Source organism: Acipenser ruthenus, chromosome 22, assembly GCF_902713425.1.
Source record: "Acipenser ruthenus chromosome 22, fAciRut3.2 maternal haplotype, whole genome shotgun sequence".
Taxonomy (NCBI): Eukaryota; Metazoa; Chordata; class Actinopteri; order Acipenseriformes; family Acipenseridae; genus Acipenser; species Acipenser ruthenus.
The window spans coordinates 24,105,253-24,127,849 of NC_081210.1; the positions used below are offsets into that span (position 1 = coordinate 24,105,253).

Consider the following 22,597-nt stretch of genomic DNA (forward strand, 5'->3'; position numbering starts at 1 on the left):
ACACTTCCGCTCCAGGAATAATCCACGTGACCGCGCGAGGCAGGCAGTAACGGTTTTAGTAAACCCGGTGGTAGTGCAGGTGGCGAAATTAGGGTAAAATGTATGTGAAATCGGTTTTACTTTACTATAATGCAATTTATTGTGTTCACATTAATCATATACTGTAAGGCTTCCCCAGTAGAATTGGCATTAAGGTAAACTATTTTAGTAACTAACGACCATTATTGATCATACCAGCTCCGATAAATAATCCACAGCTGGATTTTAAGATTTACAGCACTGGGGATCAAATCGTACCACCTTTCTTTTCATCAACCACCTTTCTCCAGCCTTACTCTAAAACTAATGTGGTTAATGCAATCCGGTTGTTGGTTGTTTATGATATTGAAACTAAACCCTGTATTAAACATAATAAAATAAAAAAACAGATATAACAATAAGTAATGTTTTAATATACTCAGCAACAGAAACTATACAAAAAACATGCTCAGGAGAGTGTTGAGTTTATTTAGCAGGTATGTAATATACACTACATAAGAAGTGTGTGTGTGTGTATAGGAAGTGAAAGATAGCAATAGTGTTTATTGTGAAACAAAAAATGAAAGTAAGACTAGGCATACAGTTTGTACTTACACTGCACTGCATAGTCAAAGCATGAGCAGGTGGGAACCAGAGGTTCATCTGTGCTGGTGATTCTGTATGATACCCAAACTAGAATTATAAACAGCATAAACAGATTGAAATATTTAGGGCTGGGATATCTGAGAATTCTAACATTGCAAGTGCAGAATTTGGAGGCAACTAGCACGTTAAGAATACAGTTTTCTTGATCAGAGGAGGAAGTCACTCTTTCTAAAAAAGGGCAAAGGCATATTCATCTAGTTTTAGTTCTTGTTTTTTTTCAAAAGGCGGACGGCCTACACACTTCCTCTGTGCAGCCACACAGCAGAAGCCTGGGCGGTGCAGTAGACACAGGAACCATTTTCTCTGTGCCTCTCAGTCGAACATGATATATTGGGTATAGGGAGCAGGATACAGCGCTCTTTTAAAAATGAGTTTCGGCAATGTCCCCAGCAGATCCGAAGTCATGCACTGGAACGCTAGTAAGCTGTCAGACTACCTAAAATCGGTGAGTTCACTGTGTGTTTGTATGTGCGGTTGGGGGGGGGGGGGGGGTACCTGGCCGCATTCTTTGTGTTTGTAGTTGCATTGCTAAATAAAAGAATACTGAGGGCCTGTATTCACAATCCTGCTCAGATTCAGAGATCACTTTTACATCCCAAAAAAAGCCTGGACAGCTGCTAATGGACCAGAGAACAGGTGTCAGGCTAGTATGGGTCTCTTTAAATCCCCCCTCTTTAAATCCCCTCCCTTTTAATTAACAGTGTGAATTATTAACATGAAAAGCAATACATTCATCACCTTGCCTAGTTCATTTGAATGTAGCTGCCTGGTTTGTTGTACAGTTGATAATATTCAAATCCTGCAGTACTATAATTCTCCTTTTAGTCATGCTGGGGAGCTGGCGACCAACAAGAGTTTGGTATTGGTACTGATATTTACTGGTTCATAAAAAAAGATGCACAGGTTTACAGCACATAGATTCATGTAGGATTGTAGACACCCATCGATTGACCTTAGAAATAAGGTCATTTAAATGTTTAGTTTTTTTTTTTCTTGAATCAGTTTAACCAGCTCTTCCACTTGTCTCTGAATCAACATGACCAGTTAAAAACTAAACTATAATCTCAGACTAGGACAGGCCAGGGCTAGCCATTGCTGGAATCTCCAAAGAGCTCCCCCACAAGTCTTGATCTCACAAACACATGCAGACATATTCATACGCACATACACACACACGTGTACAGCTGTAGGGCTGGCATGTACACATATTCAATAGTATTTGGTCAGGAGAGAGAAGTATTGTAACTCTTTCACCACCTGCAGAATAGAGGAACCAGGAACTCTTGAAAGAGTTAAAAACATACGTTCTGTGAAAAGGCTAAGCTCCAGACTAGATGTAGTTCACAAGTAATAATCTTATTACATTGCCGAGACTGAAGCGGTCGATGTCTGGCTGACAAGAGATATTAAAACTGTTCTCGTACACGGCTGCCTCGCTGTATCATCCACATTATGGATAGGCCTGTAAAATCACCTCATTACCAGCTAGTCATCCGCCCCGCTGCTGTACCTGTAATTAATCAAATAGAGCAGCTGCATCACAATATTTCTGCACTGTATATTTTTGCCATTTTCCTATTATTTTTCCAATATTTACCTATACTTTACCCCTGCTTTCACAATAGTTTATTACACTTTTTTATTATTATTCTTTATTGCTAAGCATCAGCAACATATTTATAAGACAATGACCTTTCGAGATCGAGTCATTGAAAATTGATGTACAGTAGAACCAACAAAAGCAATAATAGCGTCAAACAACCAAAACTACCAACCTGATGGCGATACTCGATACTCAGAGAAATGCAGCTAATGGTGAATCTTTGAGGAGCCTACCAACCAGAAGCCTTCTAACCTTTCCCTGAATGAAGCTGTCTCTGGAATGGGTGGGCAGAGTAGCTGCATGGCTGAATCCCAGTCACAGCTACCTGATAAATGAGTGGAAAAAAGACACAGGGATTTTGACATTGTTTCTTCCCTTGGCCCCTTCAGAGCCCAGACGTGTTTTCATCATTCACAGTATAGCAGAGGCTGCATTGTACTCTGTCGGGGGTGCTTCTGTCTCTCCTCTCTCGTGGTAAATTATTAACCTTCACTTAATACCAGGAAAGGAATCTTTTATGGTACGAACATTGAAGATCGCAAAATAAGATATAAAAGATGCGCTTGTAAGCAGTTTAAAACCCTTTCATGAGCCTTAATTCAGTTTTTATTATTCTTCTGAACATTGCGTCATTTTTTGGGGTGGGGGGGGGGGGGGGGGGGGGGGTTGTGGTGTGGGTGTTGGTGCTTATTTTACTGCTTTCGTTTTTGTTTTTTGTAGCACACGTATCACTAATGCATCATTAGCTAACATTAACAAACACCAGTTACAAAGGAAGTCAGTCATAATGGAAATCTACATTTATGATTTTTAAATAGCAGTTTACTGTTTGTGTTTCGAAAGTCTTGATGTATTTCACATTTTCCGTCGCTACCGACAACGTCGTGCACTTCGGCTGCTTGTTTATGAATCAGTAAAGGGAGGCAGAAGCTATGTGTTCTGCTCTGTGAAATCATGACACTTTGAACTCTAACCTGGAACGCTGTGCATGTTTCACATCAGGGAAACCATCTGAAAACAGACCCGATGAATACCTGTGACCTTTCCAATGAGAAAATGGCTGAGGGTCTCGGCTCAGCAGGTCACTGTTCCGTTTGCTCAAGATGCACGGTTAATACTGTACATGTCTGCTATAAAACGATATGCTTACTATCACTGCCATTAAACCATTTTGATATTTTTTGGTCTCCCGAAGTTGAGAAATGCAAGTTCCGTTGAGAAAAAGGTCAAAAATTACATCATTTTTCATCAGAAGTTTTAGTCATGGTGGAGCATCAATGTTATTCCCCTACTTAGTCACTAACAGAAGTAATTCCTTTTACAGACAGGAAACTGCTTATGTGTTTAATAATTAATATTCTGTTATGAATTTTTGGGAATCCGGTAACCCTCTTTACTCACGAATGCAGTCAGTAGCTGCATCAGTATTTGGTACAGCCTATAGATTGTTGGTGTTATAAAACATTCAGTGATGAAAATATTTACAGATGATGGAAACATAAATTGATCCTTGCCAATAAAGCATAAAGCCAGTGGTATCTGCTTGTCGCCCATGTTTCGGATATGTTTAGGATGTGTCGGCTTAAAGTCCAGCATACAGATTATTAAAAAAAAGACATAATCGCACTCAAGAAGGTGCAAAGAAGGGCAACTAGAATGACATGAACTATGAGAAAAGGCTAAATAAATACATCTCTTTAGCCTAGAAAAAAGAAAGGAAAGAAGAGACTTGATTAAGTCTATAAAATCATAAATGGTATAGATAAAGCTAACCCACCTCTTCAAATTTAGCACAGAGAGTAGAACAAGAGGGCATACATGGAAGATGAGTAAAAGTAAGTTTTGGACAGTTTTTTACACAGAGAGTTATACATGCATGGAATAGCCCACCAGGTGAGGTAGTAGGATGTAAAACACTGGGAACGTTTTTAATTCAGTGCTTTTAATTTAGATCCCCCCTGTACTGTAGAATGGAGCGCTAACAAGGGACAAACCTTGATGGGCCAAACGGTCTTTTCTCATTCCTAGGCTTTTCTTATGTTCTAATATTGTGGTGAGAAAAACAAGTGCAAGACTTTCACTCTTCTTGCAAAACAAGACAGAGCTTGTGGAAGAAATTAAATAAGAACAAACAATGGTTTATCATGGTCGATGAAATTAAAGCATAAACACAGCATTGTACATTGGAAAGAGTCTGAACTGTGGAATTTTTCTTTCACAGCTCAATATAAAGGACTGCGATAAGGTTGTCAAAAAGCATAACATTAATGGAGCTCGTTTTTTGGTAAGTATGCGTTCAAAGATTTTTATTTTAGTTTACAAAAAAATCCTGAAATCAAATACATAAAACACCCTGTGGAATAATACAAACATTGTATACTTCAATGATAGAAACAGAATATTTTAACATAAAAAAAATTAGAAGAAAAAAAAAACTCTTGGTGAATTCTGATGGTGAATTCAATCAAAAGATTGCTTTATTAACCATTTTTTGTGACCCACTATGTGTTTTAAATGAAGCATTTATTGAATGTAAACTCAGGTTTTTTAAGTAATGAAGTAACATGGATGAATGGAGGAATAATGTTGGTTATATTTTAGTCTAGCCCTGGGTAAGGTATTATTGCTTGAGATCAACAAACCCATTGAAATGTCTCCTTTTTACCCTTTTAGGAAATGTCGGACAGCGACATGCAGAAGTTCCCAAAGCTACATACACCGTGAGTACTGGGGAAGCCTCTCCTGATCCCTTGAGAAGCATAGTTTGGGTAAAGCTGGACATGCAGTGTAAAAATATAAAGGAAAATCAGGTTTAAATCATTATGAAGAGTGACAGATGAGATGCATGTCAGTTCATAATGATCTCACCTGTGGCTCCACGTTTGGTGTTAGGTTAGTAGGGACTGTAGGTGTTATGTTTGGAATACAACACAATTCAACTACTAAACTCAAAATTAAAACACCTTCTGACTGCATATTAGCACTAACAATATTATCACCCTTTTTATGTTGCTTTTTTATATTTTAATGTGCATATTTCAAATACAGTGATAGATGATATGGCCACACTTGGAACATGTGACCTAGACAAGAATTAGTTACCCTGAAGTAGCATCGCACTTATATACCGGATTTAGTTTCTGAAGCAAACAACTGAAGCATTTTCATTACAATGAGGTCCACTGATAACAGTGCTCACCTGAATCAGAAGTTAGAAAGAGTCCTGCTTTTACTGCTCAGATCGGCCCATACACCCAGACAGAGAGGAGATATAAGTCACTGACCACATTTCTAGGCAGCTTGTTGTCCTGCACACTCATATATTTGTCTTTTTGTTTGACAACTTGCATTCATAAATAACTTAAGAGAAGTAGCTGTAAGTGTGTGGTCATGCAGTGGAAGAGTTGCTCATGTGTTTGCCGTTCTTATCAGATTGAAGGCTGCTTCCCTCTTCCTTTTCTGTGTTCTGCATTCTCTCTGCCTTCCACATAAGTCTAAATATATATATATATATATATATATATATATATATATATATATATATATATATATATATATTGTTCTCTGGAGTCCCATACAGCAATGCCTTCTTACATCTTACATCATCTTACATCACATCTACCATGTAGAAGTGTTGCAGGAATCGACCTACCGCTTCTGGGTGTAAGAAATTTCATGGTTTTAAGGTATGGTATGGATGGCTGTTATACCGACCGGTGTGGTTTTACCATAGCAACCAGTGCCAATTTAATTTAGCTGAATATCTAGAGCCATGCATTTATGCCCTGTCAATGATATACAAAGAGAGAAAAAGGAAATACCCTTGAGCACAGTTCTGCTATTATTTATGTAGCCCTCATTGTAAATCATAATAACCACATGTAAAGTATATGTGGATTGTGTAACAGGAGAGAATAAAAAGAAGATGTGTCCTCGCCTGCTAGCTACAGGTCTACTGAGTGTACTAGTGTGCTGGCATATGTTTGTGGTAAGAACCTGACTGTGGTGCTGCACAGCGCTGGTTCAGACACATAGCTGGGAGCTTTAAAAGGATGAGACAGGCAAAACACAGCCCAATGAGGGGTGCGATTTAGAAAATGTGTGGCATAATCTTTCTGACTAAAGAGGAGGAAAATATGGGCATATCAAAGAGAGACAAAGCATGCAAATGTAAATATTGGTTACATTGCTGCAGATATCATTGAAGCCACCCATGCATCTAAAGTTAATGGCGTAAATGCCTTAAGCAGTTGGAAAAGAAGTAATGTTTGGAAACATATCAAACCAGGCAGAGCAGAACCTCTGTTGCAACATTGCATTTGGAAATTGTAGCACCTTTTTATTAGTGACTTGCACAGACAACATCAAATGTGAATATGACAAATTGTATGTTAATGTGTCTGGTTTCCGTCTCACCTGCTGGGTCATCTATCTAGTACCTGGTATGTTTTTAAATTTGAATTGCAAGATCTTTATAAAAAAAATTAAACAATTAACTTGAATTCCATTTTTCTCATAATTGTATTATCTTTGCATATTATTTGTCAAAACGTTTGATTACATAAACTTTACCAATACTGAAGATCGTCATATGCCTTTATACATTCACTCTTTAAATAAAAAAAGACTAGTGTTACACATTAAATGGATTGTATTTTCAGAGCTGTATTTTACTGAATCAATCACATGAAAAGCAAACTGTAAGTGAATTAATTCCTAACATCGTTCCAGTGAGAAATATGATAACTAGACATTTTTTTTAGCTGATGTAGTCATCTATATTTTTGGCCAGCCTGCCAGAGTACACAAAAAAATGGAACATTTAGAGAAACATCAGCAATTTAATAGACAATTTAATTTAATAATAAAGTAGCACTGACCATTCAATACACTTATCCAGATTATTGCTAATATGATTTGCACATTTTTTTAACTAATTTAAAGGATCTTTCTGAATGGTCTTAGAAGTGTTTGGCAGCATTTTGTAATGACCCGAAATACGAATGAAGATGCTGTATTCGTTATGGGGAATGATTGTACGCTTGAACATATATCTACATGCTCAACAGAGTGTTGCTGTGAGACGGCACTGTGAAGCGTTGTGAGGTGAGGTGCAGCGGAAATGACACGGGTCACTTGTCGGTAGTTAGAGTGCGGTTTGCAGTATAGCAGGGTGCCGTGCTCTGCATTCCGCCCTCTCTGTGGTTTCTTAGTTTCTGATAAAGCTGCAGATGGCTGCCGCTGGACAGACTGTGAGTCAGCAACTGAAGCTGGGAGCAAGTCTATACTGTATACGGAAAATGCTTTCCTGCAATGTAATTGGTCAAGTGGTTGTTTGGTCATTTTTAATATTTTATGGTAATGAAACATAGATCTGTTTTTAGCAACCAAAATTAGCACTAATCTTGTCATGTTTTACTAATTTTTTTTTCTTTTTTTTTCTAAGCTTTACTGAACTTAATAATTACAGTTCTATAGTGTACACTCATGGGGCAGCGAGAGATGTCAGTTTATTTAGTGTCCAATGAATTACACAGGCAGTTCAATTTCTGTGTGAAGCTCTGCGCGACTACACATACAGTACATGAGGTTATTGGAGGTCTAAACAAAACAACAATCTCAATATTATATAGGTGTTTACCAGGGTAATCACAAACAATAAAGACATGCGTGTCACCATGCTTTAAATGGAAAGTTTACTGAGTACAGAGTGGCACTGTTAGTTACACCTACATGACCTCTTCCACAGAAATACATCGTCCTGTTCATATCTGAACCCCAACCCCCAAAGATGCTTTGGTAGGTTTCTGGTGATTACAATCTCTTAACAGTAAGAAGGTCACATTCCCCTATGCTCGCTTAATGGAAAATTCCTGTCACAGGCTCTGTCTACTAACGAAGTGACTGCAAGGTGTGTGTGTGTGTGTGTGGCAATAACATCAGCAACTTCAGAAAGTGATGTGAACATGTAGAAACAACAAAAATAACCAACTGACGAACAGATAAACTTATGGAAATGATAACAGGAACTTATTCTAAATGCCACGCTTGCACACGCACACACACACACACACACACACACACAGCCCCAAATGCAGGCCCACACCACACAAAGAGTTTTAGCGGTGCCCTTATGTCATTTCACAGGAAATCTGCAAATCAACATGGTCTGAGCATGAAAACTGAAGCACAGAGTAAAGAAAAATCCTCCTGAGTATACAGAAATGCTGGTTTCCAATGCATAATCGTAAACATAATAGGCTTTTTACTGCAGACCAATTAACTGTTAGCTGAATATATATATATATATTTAGGGAAAATATGATTTCATTCAGTAAACTGTGCAACTGTTGAGCAATGTGTGTTTGGATTTCATAAACCAAAATACAAATGGATCATCTGTCTCTCTTGCTGTGGTTCTTTAAAGAGCACTACAGTATAATTGTATTGTTGACAGCCTAAATTTAGGTTAAAAAATGCAACAAGCTAAATGACTTGTTCATGTAAAGATTCACCACATCCTGCTAACTGTGGTGTCATGAAGGGTGGGGAGGTGATCCTAGCAGTATATAAAAGACCAGGATAGTTGACTGGCTGGGGTTAGGTTTCACTTGTCACTGAATAAATGAGAACTACAGCAGTGACTGTCAGCTCTCCAGCACTGTCACCCAGCGCCCCAATAATGAGCACTAACACCCCAGAACTCTAGTCCGAAAGAGACAGCTGTAGACAATAAGATCTCAAACAGGATAGAATCTGATCATCTTCAATGTCTTCCTCACAGACTAATAAGCCGACTTAGTCATGAGATCAACAGAAAGGAAGAGAAGAGGGGCTTCTTCAACAAAAAGTGAGTTTCTGTCGTTTTCTGTAGAAAACCCTGATCAAACCTACTACTGTACATTATGTATACGATGTACTGTATTTATTTTAAACAATCAACATTCATTCATAACTGCACCGAATTCACTCTGTGTCCTTTTATCCTACCCAGGCCAACCGTCCATAAAATTCAAGAACCAGGTATGGAAACTCATTATTTGTTTCTGTACTATCTGATCAGCTGTTTTGGGTAAAATAATTAAATTATTCAGGAGGGATCTGTGATGTATCTGCTCTCAGAGACCAGAAAGATCACAATACATAACTCGGTTTTGCAAGATCAGAACTCATTGATACCAATTGTACGTGCCTCTATGAATTATTGTGTTTAATAACTCTATTAATTAACTGTTTGAACTCTCTAACTAGAATTCTCTCAAGATCATGCCTCAGGCTGGGATTCAGAAGAATTTGTAAGTACATTGTTTCAGTAAACACGAAATAGCTGGAAAAACACACCACTTCTCCTTGCTGCATTTTCCTTTTTTTTCCTGTGGAGTAAAACTTTCAGTATAAAAATAACAAGGGGTTGATTTTAGCCTTTCCTGCTATCAATTCAACCCCTAAGTGAAGATGACAAATGTTTCGATTCAGGCCTTCATTTAGTTTTTGTGGCTGATGGAGCAGGAATTGGCATCACGATTGGCTCACTGGACAAAGATATAGTGGCAGTGCCTCTGTTCTGACCGTCCCTCCTGCAGGATGAAGACGACTATGAAAGCCCAGACGCAGAGGATGACGTTGCCAGCGGGGGGGATTACGAGTCTCCGAACGACGACGTGCCTGAACAGGATGAAAGTGACAACGACTACGAGCCCCCTCCCTCTGACCCACCCGAGGACCATCAAAGCAAGATCTTGCCCGCTAAGGCCATCTGCAACAACTCTGACTACATCGGTGAGGCAGGGCCGGGGAGGGCTGATAAACTGACAGGGGTAAAACAGGGAGGGTGGTTTAGACATAGGGGTTGCTTTAATAAACAGTGGCTCTGTAGAGTTACGTAGGGTCTGTTTTTGACAACCTAACAGGGCTGTGTAGCTGTACTGGGCTAAGCGACTGTTGATTGTGTTTCCAGATAACCGTAATCGTGCATCTTCTGTGAGAACTCTCCCTGGGCAGCCTCCTGTCCCTCCTCAGAGACCCGGAGCCACACTCCCGCTACCCTCCAGCAGGGGCAGTGTGAGTACATCCTGCAGGCAATCCCCCACACACACACACAAGCTTTTTCTGTCAATCCCAGGCTTCTCAATACTACTTTCTGTTATCTCGTTTCTGTTGCAGATGTCCAGTCCGCTGCCTCCTAAATGTGAAGAGAGAGGCTACAAACCCCCCAAGCGTAAGTAACCCAGGACTAGCTTTATATCACATGACACAAGATATTACATCTCAGTAGATACATGCTGTAGAAATATAATATATGCAATTGTACTAGAAAGGAAGGAGTCTTGTTTATTAGCTTCTTTGTTTTATTACCATAGCTGGTTTACCAGGAGCTCCCTCAGTGGACAGGACTAGGAAGCCGACAACAATGGAGCGCAGTTTACCAGGTCTACCTGAGAGAGGGTCCCCCAAGCAGGGTAAGTCTGGGTGTATCTGGCCATACCCTCTCCTAGTGCAGCATGGTGAGTGGGTAGCACAGTACTGTTTAGAGGGAAGCAACTTGACTCTGCATCTGAGTCTAACCACAGCATGTTTGTTTTTTTTCTCTAAATGATGTTGAGTTGAAAGAATCGTATTGTTTTTTATTGGTCTGGTTACTCTCTTCCAGGAAGGAAACCCCCCTTTGGTGATAAGGTGAGATCAACCCATTTCAATGCTGCAGACCTGTTAACTTGTCTAATATACTAATATGTGTATCGAGTCTTGTTTTTATCATTTTTTCTTCATAATGCACTGAAATGTTAAGCCTTTCTTTAGTTCCTTAGTGCTGAAAGTTGAAGTTGTATGTTTGTATGTTTAGTTATTTTTTTTATTTATTTTTTACATGTTTATGTTTGTGCCCCAGCCTACATTTTGATCTTCCATAACCCTTTCAGGTTCCCTGATCTTTTCTGGAATGTCCCCTGTATCCAATATAGCAAATGTTTCAGCTAAAGTAGCAGTATAGAGTTGGGTGGAGGGTGAGACCTGGATATTGGCTTGGGCTCCTCTAAATGACCAAACAGTCTGTTATGAATCTCCACCTGAGACAGGGAGAATAAGTTGAACCCAGACTCCAGAGTATCAGAATTGGACGTACTGTAATATTTACTAATTCACTTTCTTATTGTTTCTAACCTTCTAACCTAATCTTTTTATACTTTATTCCACAGTCACTTGCACAACCCAGAAGGTAGGAAGTCCTGATTACCTTAACATTATACTCATACAATATGCCAGTAAAGTAGCTTTTCCTATTTTTAATTTATTTATATTTTTATCAATAGTTATTTTTACAGGTCTGTAAATTAATTGACCAAGGCATTCTCGTTACTGTACGTACTGAAAGCACTTTGCTGAGATTAAAGCAATTGTAGCTGATCCTGACTGAGAAAAAGTTTAAATACACATATAGTCTTGACTCACACACCTCATCTCACACCTGTGTGAAAAGGGTCGCCCTCAAAACAGACATATATTTTTATTAAGGTAATGAACAGACTAGTTTGAGCATACATTCTGAAGAAAAAACTAAAGAAAGTAAGGAAGAGAAACGTTTCACCCAATGCCTGTGTTTTGTAAGGGGCTAGAATGTTTTTTTTTTTTAATTTTCACAAGTAATTACCAGCCTTAACTCCAGGCACTAGCCCATTACAGATTGTCTTTATGTAATTATAAAAAAAAGGATGCTGAGTGGCTTGTTCTGAACACAATGGTGTTGTACAAAGCTTGTGTTGATTACGTACTGACATACTCTCTCTTGCACACACGCACAATCTGCACTCACTCACACGCTGAATATGTTTTTGTTTTTTTTCATGCTCAACATCTGTGAAAATAGCAATCCTGCATGGTATTGTTTTCTTTTCCGATTTTTAGCGTAGAAAAAAAATATATAATTTTGCAAAGTGCACTCCGATGTCTCGCACTGACTGCACCCTACTCCACCCCGCCCCTCTCCCATCCCACAGCTAGTCTCCCTGGCAATGTGTTTATTCTGATTGTCTCTTAAAGGCCACCCTCGGCAGAGAAGCCACCTGACTTGCACAGAATGGCCAAACCCCCGATGCCCATTGACCGGAACGACTCAGCCATGGGTCGAAGACAACCAGCTTCCAGGTGGGGTCCAGCACAGTGCCGGTGCAAGAAGCAACACAGCCCAGGCTGTATTTCCACTGCAGTTTGGAATAAAATCTAGGCTGTATTGGAACCGCATTTTACACTACTATACCATGAGAGCTGTAGACTGTCTAAGTGGATGAAATTGCATCTCTTACATATCACTTCCGTTTGTACAAACACACACACACACATATTTAACTGATGTCTATCTAACAGCTTTGTCAATTGAGCTGAATAATTTAAATTCAGAAATTTGGGATTCATATTTGATTCTGATTTATGTTTTGAGGCACATATCCGTAATGTCACCAAAGTGTCTTTTTATCATTTATGAAATATTGCTAAGATTAGGTTTTGTGTTTCATTGCCAGATTCTGAGAAGCTAATTCATGCTTTTGTCTCATCTAGACTCGATTACTGCATTGCTATTTTTGCTGGGTTACCAGACCATGCCTTTTCACGGTTAAAGCTTGTTCAAAATGCAGCTACATGGGTGATTAGTAAAAAAAAAAGAAAAATGACCACATAACTCCTGTGCTTGCTTCTCTACACTGGATTCCAGTAAGATACAGTATAGAGTTGATTATAAGATCCAACTTTTGCCTTACAAAACACTACATGGCCTGGCACTTGATTATCTAAAAGAGCTTTTGTACCTAGACATGCTTTAAAGTCGGCTGATTCTGGTCTGTCCCTCCCAAAGAGTAAGACAAAAAGGAAAGGAGAAAGTCCTTTCAATGACAATGCTCCCTGATTATGGAACTACCATCTGACATTAGAGATGCAGAGTCACTTCATATTTTTAAATCAAGATTACAAACTTTTTTAGACTAGCATTTTATACACAATGTTAAAAGTGTCCTTCTCTTTTTATTTCTCTGCTAATATTGATGTTTTTTTAATTGTTTTAATTTATTTTATTGTCATTTTCTTTGTTTTTATTGACTTGTAAAGTGCTTTGAGATACTGTCGTATGAAAGGCACTATATAATTAAATAAACTTACTAAACTTACTTACTGTTAGGAAACGAACATATACATTTTAAAAAAAACAAAATCTTTTTTTTTTTTGCAGACCATGGGCTCAGGACAGAAGAGATGAAGTAAGTAAAGAAACCGTCAACAAAATTCCTCTCTTCCTGTACCTATTAATTTACATTAAAAATAATATACTTTCATTTTTTGTTCACAGCCACAGGACGACAGTAAGTACATTCTAACTTTTTTGTGATATCAAATTAAAAAAAACTACTAATATATCGCGAGCGTGGCAGGTTTGTTGTCAGTGTTGCTGCCAATCGAATTCTCTTTTTGTATTCGTACCCCCTCCCCTGCAGGTGCCCTGATGCGGCCCCCTATCCCACAGCCGGGGAGTTCCCCATTCAACTCCAACACTTTCCCACTGCGATCGAAGGGCCTACCCCCAAAACCAGGGCCCATCAGCTCTAACAACCACACTGACAGGTAGAGCGACAGAGCCACTGATGAGTACCAGACTAATCCTGTAGTATACTTTCTATTGACTGCTTTTACCATATAACATCAACACATTATGATTTTATTAAGCCAAATACTGTCTCAATCAAGTTAAAACACTCAGTAGGGACAGGTTAATGTGCAGTGGTTTAATCTTATATTTATGAGTTAAAATCTGGCTCAAGTGAATATATATATATATATTTGGTAGTCTCAATCTATCCACAAAACTACCACACAATGTAACACAATTGACAGTCTCTGTCAATGGCAGTTCAGGTCAGGGTTAATATGTGCTCACAGAGCTGTGAGGAGAAGCTTTAACTGTGTCACACACACTGTCACCTCCTTGTGGCTCCAAGAATACCTGCTAAAGCCAGCTAGTAAAGCACATAACTTTTCCATTGATTCACTTCAGCTTCTTTCTTCTCACTCTGACAGCCTACCTCCCGGTGGGTCTCTGCCATCCAGACTTCAGTCAGGTACGTTCTCCTTAGAGCATGAAAGACAGGAGGTCATAAACACAGTAAAACAAAAATGCAGGTTGCCTACTGATTGGTAAAGAAAGCATCCTGGAAAATGTAACCAAGAAACATTTTTTTTAGTTTAAAATGGCTGAAATATTAATGTATGACTTTAACTACTATACATTTGTCTCTGTAATGACATTAATGTTTAATTTTGAGAGAGGCATACTTTCTCATTCAATACAGCTTTGTATTGCTTCATACACGGTTTCCTTGCTTTGAACCTGGCCGGCTGAGTGTAGACAGACTACAAGTGTGTCTCCAGCAGTGTGGGGTAGTGGTTAGGGCTCTGGACGCTTGACCGGAGGGTCGTTGGTTCAATCCCAGGTGGGGGACACTGCTGCTGTACCCTTGAGCAAGGTACTTTACCTAGATTGCTCCAGTAAAAACCCAACTGTATAAATGGGTAATTGTATGTAAAAATAACGTGTAAAAAAATAATGTAATTGTATGTAAAAATAATGTGATATCTTGTAACAATTGTAAGTCGCCCTGGATAAGGGTATCTGCTAAGAAATTAATAATGCAACAGAAATAACATTTTTGTATATCTATATTGTTTTTTTAAAGCTATCAACATTAACCGGTCTCCCTCAAGAGGACCTAGTGATGCAAGGCCACCACTCCCCCCTCCTCAGTCACAACAACCTGCCATGGTGCCAGCACCTTCCCTTACACATGACGAGGTAGGGGTCACCACACACGCAAACTGGCATTTGTGAGCATAGCAATTTACTCATTGTACTGTACACATAGTGATTTATTGGATCTCCTCATCAACATGTCAAAATAAGTTTATGGTTGAAATCAGTGAGGAGTGCTGTGGCAACAACGTGGGCTATAACTGATGTGATGAGTATTTCTAAAATGTCTTATGGTCAGATTTGACTGGGGGATGACAGCACACAGATTATACAAGGACATGCTAAGCAGTGAACACATAGGGATATACTATATACAGATTTAAGTGAAGTTGTCTTTACGTATTACTACTGATCACATATACCAATTCTGTGCTCACCAAACTTGAATTAACACCATCTGTGTTGCTGTCGCACTGACTAGTGCTCACCAGGATGGGTATTTCCAGGATGTTATGCAATATATTAGTGAAGAGCAGATGTTTCATTGTTGCGGTTTTCTAATTATTTTGTACTGAATGGGACAGAATGCTTTTTATTGCTCTAGTGCAGACCAGTAAACAGCAGGAAGCAGTAAGTACCAAGATACAGTACCAAGGATGCTGTATGGAGAATAATGTCCTGTGAATGACTGTGCTTGTGTCTTTGAACAGGGCTTGGATCCACACTGGTATATGGCCCGCATTACTCGTCCAGATGCAGAGGACTGTCTGAGGAATGTGAATGAGGTCAATGGGGGAGGGGGCCACTTCTTTTCAGAATATAATTACTGTACCCCCAAGTTTAGTTCAGCTATCCAAACTAATTCTGTAACACAAGGCACCATAAAAAAATAAATATTTCCTCTAAGAAAGACTTTATCTTGATGGATGAACTTGTATTTATCTAAAGATGTCAAGAGTTTAAAATGTATCATTTGTATTGTTATTGTCAGCTTAATGTATAGTGTTTGGTGTTGTGTTTCAGGACGGTGCATTCCTGGTTAGAGACAGCTCCAAGCAGTCAGCAGTCCAGCCATTTGTTCTCATGGTGCTGTACAGAAATAAAGTGTTCAACATTCAGATTCGCTACCAAGAAGAGCAAAACGTCTATCTACTAGGGACTGGATTCAAAGGGAAAGATGTACGCCTGTGTGGTACTTTCTATGTATTATGACTATGACTTGTTATTATGCACATACCTGTCATACCATCAGATGGAGTGTTCAGACTAGATATCAAATATAGTGTATAATATGCTAACTGTATAAACTTCAGTATATTTATTTTCTGTTTTCCAGAACTTCAGCTCAGTGAGTGAAATTATTGACTACCATATGCAGACCCCTTTGCTTCTGATTGATGGGAAGAACCGCAGTTCAGGGCAGAAAAGTCAGTGCCGTCTGTCCTATCCAGCAGGATACGAGTAGCATGCAGTGAGCACAAGTGCAAGGTATCCTAGTCAGATCTCTCACTGGTTTCCAGTGAGTGTAGTGCAATGTTTATCCAGAGCTATACCTTCGATTCTAGTGTGAGCAGTACACAATATTTATGAAATATCTACCTTTGAAGCATAAGGTGGAAATAATTATTTTAAAAATGTTTCACAATAAAGAAGTTTTACTTTTTAATTTAACAAAAATAACAAACATGGACATTTATTTAAAACAAAATACAATTGAGCAGGCTTGCGTGGCAGGCTACCCAAGTGGGATGTATCACTCATCACAATATATCATTCTCACTGCAGGGGATAACTAACAGATAAAGAACATGTGATGATCAATAAGATATGTGTTTCTTTAGCACATGTTAATACTGTAATAGAATATCATAATGCCAATAAGTGTTAAAGGAAGTGTATGTAAAAAGATGTTTATACAATGTTGTAGACTTTGGCTGTAATTAATACATTTTTGGAAGTTGTTTGACTATATAGGCAATGAACTGAAACTTAAAGATATCAAAGCATTCTTTATGTTAACTATAACCTGTGTACTTGGTTTAAGAAATGGAACTTATCAAGTACTTGCACTAATGGCTTCGATTGTGGGTCACATATTACAACTGCTTTTCTTGTGAATTTTATGGATTGTTCTGTTTTCATTGTTTGTGTTTTTATACTGCATATTTACAGTTTTTTTTATTAAAATCAATTTTAAAAAACTTGTTTTCAATATTACATCTCATATCTTAGACTCTTCACAGCTGTGTTGGATCTATTTATTGTTCTAATACTGTCCTGGGATGGACGTAGCCCTCCTCCTTTCCTTTTAGTGCCTCCGTCTTGTCTGGGTGGCCGAAGCACACAATCAGATTGCACTGCAACAGCTGAGTCTTCACTGGAATTTAAGAAAAATAACACCAAACACACCAATTATCTTTCAATTCATTGAAAATCTGGCATACTTTTTTGCAAACAGTAAGGATTATCTAGTGTCTGCAATTATTTATGACAGAACCAATAACATGAAAAGCAAAAGCAATATCAAATCAAACTACAAAACATTTTGTATCTTCTTATTGGCTCCAGTGTTTTTTTTTTTTTCTGACTTATAAATAACATAGTGGCTAACCTGCCAACTTTTCCAAACTGCCAGACATCTTATCCAAATGTTTAATGATCTTATCTAAGTCAATCTGATCAGCTCTGTCCATCTGAAACAAATAAACACATTACACTATACTGTCATTATGGCTCTACCATAAAGCAAAGAAGTGTGCAAGTTTGATATTAGCATTTTTTATTCGAATAATGTGTACTTTTATTAGGTATAATAGATTTAGAGAAAACATGGATCTGAGGATCATAATTATCTATTAAATCACTGAACCAACATTTTTATTTCTGAAAGGCATTAGGTAATTATTCGTTTATGGGTCAAGCAGGCCATTTATGTCTGTCCATAGTGTTATACTTTTACCAAGTACTGTACACTTTTTAATTATAACGGTACAGCAGGACTCATTTGGACAGACGTATAGACTGACCGCATATCAAACCAACGCAAATTTGTTTTTGGGAGAGATGACAGGTTTAATCTTTAGTGTTTTTCCACTTGTCATCAACAGCTTTGCAACTTATCATTTCCTACTGCCTCACACCTGGACAATGTGTGGGGGTTATTTTAACCAGGACCAAGCAGTAATGGTTTAATACATAATAACTGCACCTATAATAGTATTGCTCATAAATGTCACTAAGCAATGTTCTTAACAAGGAATTTACAGAAATTATAATGAAAGAGATAAAAACACATTAATGATCTTTGGTAAAAAATATTAAAATTTGTTTAAACTTTTGGCAGTAAACAAATTCTTACTAAACTTTCTTCCCTATTCACAGAAGTAGAGAAACCTGGGACGTAATAAGAACAAATAATTGGTTTTACTTCACTAGACAAGCAACAAGCAGATAGAAAAAAAGCACAAAACACAGTGTCATACTACAAAACACTAACAAACCTACCAGTAATTGCTTAAAGAATGAATAGATAAAACTCTTTGTGGCAAGATATTTGTTTTGAGTGAGTGAATACATTTAAAAACCTGAAAAACTCATAAGAAAAAATAAATCACATAGATAATAAGTATGGAGACCTGAGACATGTTTATTTAATCTTAATTTTAACAAAGCACAAAAATGAACACCACAAAATGTTACAATACTTGAAAACCATTACATTTTCAATCTTTTTTCGAGAAAAATATAGGTTCCACTAATATAATTCATGCATCTGCCAAGTAGAGATATATTTTACATAGTGTCTGCCACATCATTTTCTTTGGATTCCAAAATAGCATCTTGCCAGTTTGACTCTAACACTGCAGTGCATTTTAGAAACAAGTCTTTCAGTTTCCCCAAGGACTCGGCCACTTCTGGGTCTGTGCGCAAAACAACCATGTCATAGGCCATCCAGGTCACTTGCACTAAAACAAACAGGGTAGGTTACTGTTAAGAAGCCCATTTTACAGTACAAACCTAAAATACTTGAGAAGTAGTGAAGACTTCACATGCTACACAAAGATTTATCATCCATAACGATTAAACCCTCAATAGTGCTGAAACTTGAAACTAAAATCCAATGACAAATGTTTCCACTAAAAATGGGGCAGCAGTGTGGAGTAGTGGTTAGGGCTCTGGACTCTTAACCAGAGGGTTGTGGGTTCAATCCCCAGTGGGGGACACTGCTGTTGTACCCTTGAGCAAGGTACTTTACCTAGATTGCTCCAGTAAAAACCCAACTGTATTAATGGGTAATTGTATGTAAAAAAAATGTGATATCTGTATAATGTGAAATAATGTATAATGTGATATCTTGTAACAATTGTAAGTCGCCCTGGATAAGGGCGTCTGCTAAGAAATAAATAATAATAATAATAATAATAATAATAATAATAATAATAATAATAATAATAATTTTCCTGTCCTACTGTAGAACACTCGCTGTAACAGAAAAAGTGTGAGCAATTAACAGTATGTAATTGACTCATTGTGTGACCCTGAGCAAGTCACTTAACCTCCTTGTGCTCCATCTTTCGGGTGAGACGTAGTTGTAAGTGACTCTGCAGCTGATGCATAGTTCACACACCCTAGTCTCTGTAAGTCGCCTTGGATAAAGGCGTCTGCTAAATAAACAAATAATAATAATGATAATAATAATAATAATAATAATAATAATAATAATAATAATAATAATAATAATAATAATAATAATGTAAAGAGATTTCATGTAGTACCTAGCACTGCAAATGCAGAGATATCTCTGGAGGCGACATGCCATGTACAGTTCTAACTTAGCCAGTACATGGGATCTGGGAGGTGCTTATTGAACAAATATAGTAATACACAGTCTGGGTGATTATGAGAGCAAATTAATGTCTGGGGATCTGTGAGACAGCACATTGTATACTGTAAACAGCTAAACATGTGGGACTAGATCTTCAATACTGGTCATGACCCTAAATACTATACACAGCTACAGTGCTGACCATGTAAATACAGTTTATATTTAGTAAACAGTCCTGGCTTATCTGTCACTGTCAAACCACTGAAAGTTTTATTTTATCTACCTGATATTTTTTCCATATCCTCTATCATTTTTTCTAAATCCTTGTCTAAGTCCTCCAGCAGGTGCACTGTTTCCTCAGGGTTCTGGCGATATGTTCCAGAATCTTTCATCTAAAAGTAATGATTACAAATAAACAATTGCAATAATATGTGAACGCCACTTATAAAATCACTTTTGTTGTTTGTTTGTTTGTTTGTTCGTTTGTTTGTTTGTTTTTTTAAAATCAACCACAAACTGTAATTTCATACAACAATGACCACTTTATTGAAACAACTGTTTTATGAACAAAATGTAGCCATATCAATACATACCTGGTAAGTTACGTTAGTCAGTTAGTTTGCTGTTGATTTCCCATAAGAAACAGCAACAAAAACACATTCAATAAAGAGCCATTACATACATAAACTGAGGAAAAACACTAACGTCCTCTGGTTCTTTTTAAACAACAAAAACGGTTATCTACGGTACGTTTACTAAGCAGTGGAGATATGACAGTGCCTGCGGAATGAAAATTTTAAATTACAAACATTTAATCTCAGGCCCACTTTCAAGTATAAGACTTGTTTAAAAAATGTTGTTGCTGATATAAACCTGTGAAGTGAACTTTGTTAAAATATATATTAAAATACACGTTGCAAAAAATAATAATTTCCTGTCACTAACTACATTTCGACAGTCACTAGAAACTGGGATGCTTTACAGAATGACATATTTATTTTGGTAATTCGCTGATTTGATAGTATATCATAATATTATAAAATGTGTATTATATTTTAATTATGTACCTTAATATCTATATTGTCGACTGCCTTGTTCTATCAAACAGTGCTGCCCAGTCACAATACCTCAACCGAAACTGCGCGTGTGTGCGGCGGTGTTGTAACGAATTCTATAACCTCTCAGAATCCTGTATACCCTGGCATAATGCGCATGCGTAAAATGAGATTGGCCCACAGGCACGGCTGATTCTTCTGCTCGTGTCTGAGGTGAGTTACGGGTGACGTGCACGCGCAGCAGTTGTCTGATGCATTTTGCAATCATTTACCAACATCCTTAATAAGGGACGTTTAAGGCACGATTAACGAATGTTTGCGATACACAAAACACTTCTTCCCACACTCAGGACTATTTAACGAAACAGTTTAGTATGAAACACCGTCCTGCACAAAAAATTCAAGCTCTTGTTAGTTCATATGAAAAATGCGAAGGGTGAGAAAGTGTGAAGTTTCCCTTTTTAGTGGGACTAACGCACGGCTGGTGTTTTGGCCAGCTTTGACTTTTGTTGTTTTTACCGACAGTGTTTTGTTTTTGTATTAATAATTTATTTTCCGTACACTTCTGTGTATGTCCTTCTGCACTAGTAAACCCCTATCACAAGGGGAAAAAATGGGGGGCCACAAATCTGTTTGGCGCCAGGCATGTATGTATGTATGTATGTATGTATGTATTACAGTATGTAACAAATATATAAACAAATGAATGTAACGTTATAGCTACTAGATAATGCATTCATTTAATACTGTTACGTAATGTGTATTTTCGTTTTTAATCAATACACAGGTTGCTCAAGAGCAAAAATAAATAAATAAAAATACAATTAGAAAAAAAAGTTTATAAAAAAAAAAGCACACGCTACGCTGCTAGTAGATAACAATGTCCTTAATGTAAGTAACTATAATGCACACAGTAACTGAATCCTTGTAATAACTTGCGTATCAAAGAACACGTCAAAGACGTTTTTAATTAAATAAACCACATCTCATTAGACTACACATCACAAAGGAATAATGTCGTCCTGTCGATAATACGTATTCAGGATGTTGGTAAATTATTGCAAAATGCAGCTGACAACTGCTGCGCGTGCACAACACCCGTAACTCACCTCAAATACTAGCAGAAGAAGAATCAGCCGTGCCTGTGGCCGATCTCATTTTACTCATGTGCATTGTGCCAGGGATTCTGAGGGGATACAGAATTGGTTACAACACCTGTTGCCTTGCCCTCCCGAGTCAATCCATTGTGTGTAATATTTGTATTAAGTACAAAATATACGGGTTCCATTGATAAAACCGTGCAGAAAAATAAAGCCTATCAGTAATGTTTTGCTTTTGTATATCTGAAATATTGTGAATTGTGAGGGTCTGGAACCAACTCCCCAGTAATGTTGTTGAAGCTGACACCCTGGGATCCTTCAAGAAGCTGCTTGATGAGATTCTGGGATCAATAAGCTACTAACAACCAAACGCGCAAGATGGGCTGAATGGCTTCCTCTCGTTTGTAAACGTTCTTATGTTCTTATGTTCTTAACAAAAAATGTTATCCCTGATGTTCAAAGTAATCCATATGATCTGTGTATGCGGGTTTTCTAAATACCAGGATGCCGTTTTGAAAAAAAAAAAAAAAAAAAAAAACGCATCATTTGTTACGCGCACCGAAAATGCTTTTGAGTACAATTACTTTTAAACACATTCAG

At 37.8% G+C, this 22,597-nt stretch overlaps 2 protein-coding genes across 4 annotated transcripts; one reads left to right on the forward strand and one right to left on the reverse strand.

Moving 5' to 3' along the window:
• Positions 1–670: 670 nt before the first annotated feature.
• On the forward strand, positions 671–17,186 carry LOC117973823 (lymphocyte cytosolic protein 2-like). Of its 2 annotated transcripts, XM_058996190.1 has the most exons (21): positions 674–1,129; positions 4,509–4,571; positions 4,961–5,007; positions 9,072–9,137; positions 9,282–9,310; positions 9,539–9,582; positions 9,871–10,066; positions 10,245–10,348; positions 10,451–10,505; positions 10,648–10,746; positions 10,938–10,963; positions 11,482–11,501; positions 12,323–12,427; positions 13,506–13,533; positions 13,623–13,635; positions 13,768–13,894; positions 14,348–14,388; positions 15,004–15,119; positions 15,728–15,802; positions 16,041–16,196; positions 16,354–17,186. In XM_058996190.1, exons 1-21 carry the CDS (start codon positions 1,052–1,054, stop codon positions 16,480–16,482), a joined length of 1,617 nt encoding a protein of 538 aa, XP_058852173.1. In that variant the 5' UTR covers positions 674–1,051; the 3' UTR covers positions 16,483–17,186. The 2 variants fall into 2 exon arrangements, with proteins under 2 accessions (XP_058852174.1, XP_058852173.1); XM_058996191.1 differs by lacking the exon at positions 16,354–17,186 and having other exon boundaries at positions 671–1,129; positions 14,325–14,388; positions 16,041–16,176.
• A 1,326-nt stretch (positions 17,187–18,512) lies between these two features.
• Positions 18,513–21,018, reverse strand: syce3 (synaptonemal complex central element protein 3). Of its 2 annotated transcripts, none has more exons than XM_034051898.3 (3): positions 20,910–21,018; positions 20,126–20,234; positions 18,513–18,982 (listed from the first exon to the last, which is right to left on the reverse strand). In XM_034051898.3, the coding sequence occupies exons 2-3, from the start codon at positions 20,232–20,234 to the stop codon at positions 18,810–18,812; spliced, it is 282 nt and encodes a 93-aa protein (XP_033907789.1). In that variant the 5' UTR covers positions 20,910–21,018; the 3' UTR covers positions 18,513–18,809. The 2 variants fall into 2 exon arrangements, with proteins under 2 accessions (XP_033907789.1, XP_058852175.1); XM_058996192.1 differs by lacking the exon at positions 20,910–21,018 and adding an exon at positions 20,436–20,881.
• Positions 21,019–22,597: the final 1,579 nt, after the last annotated feature.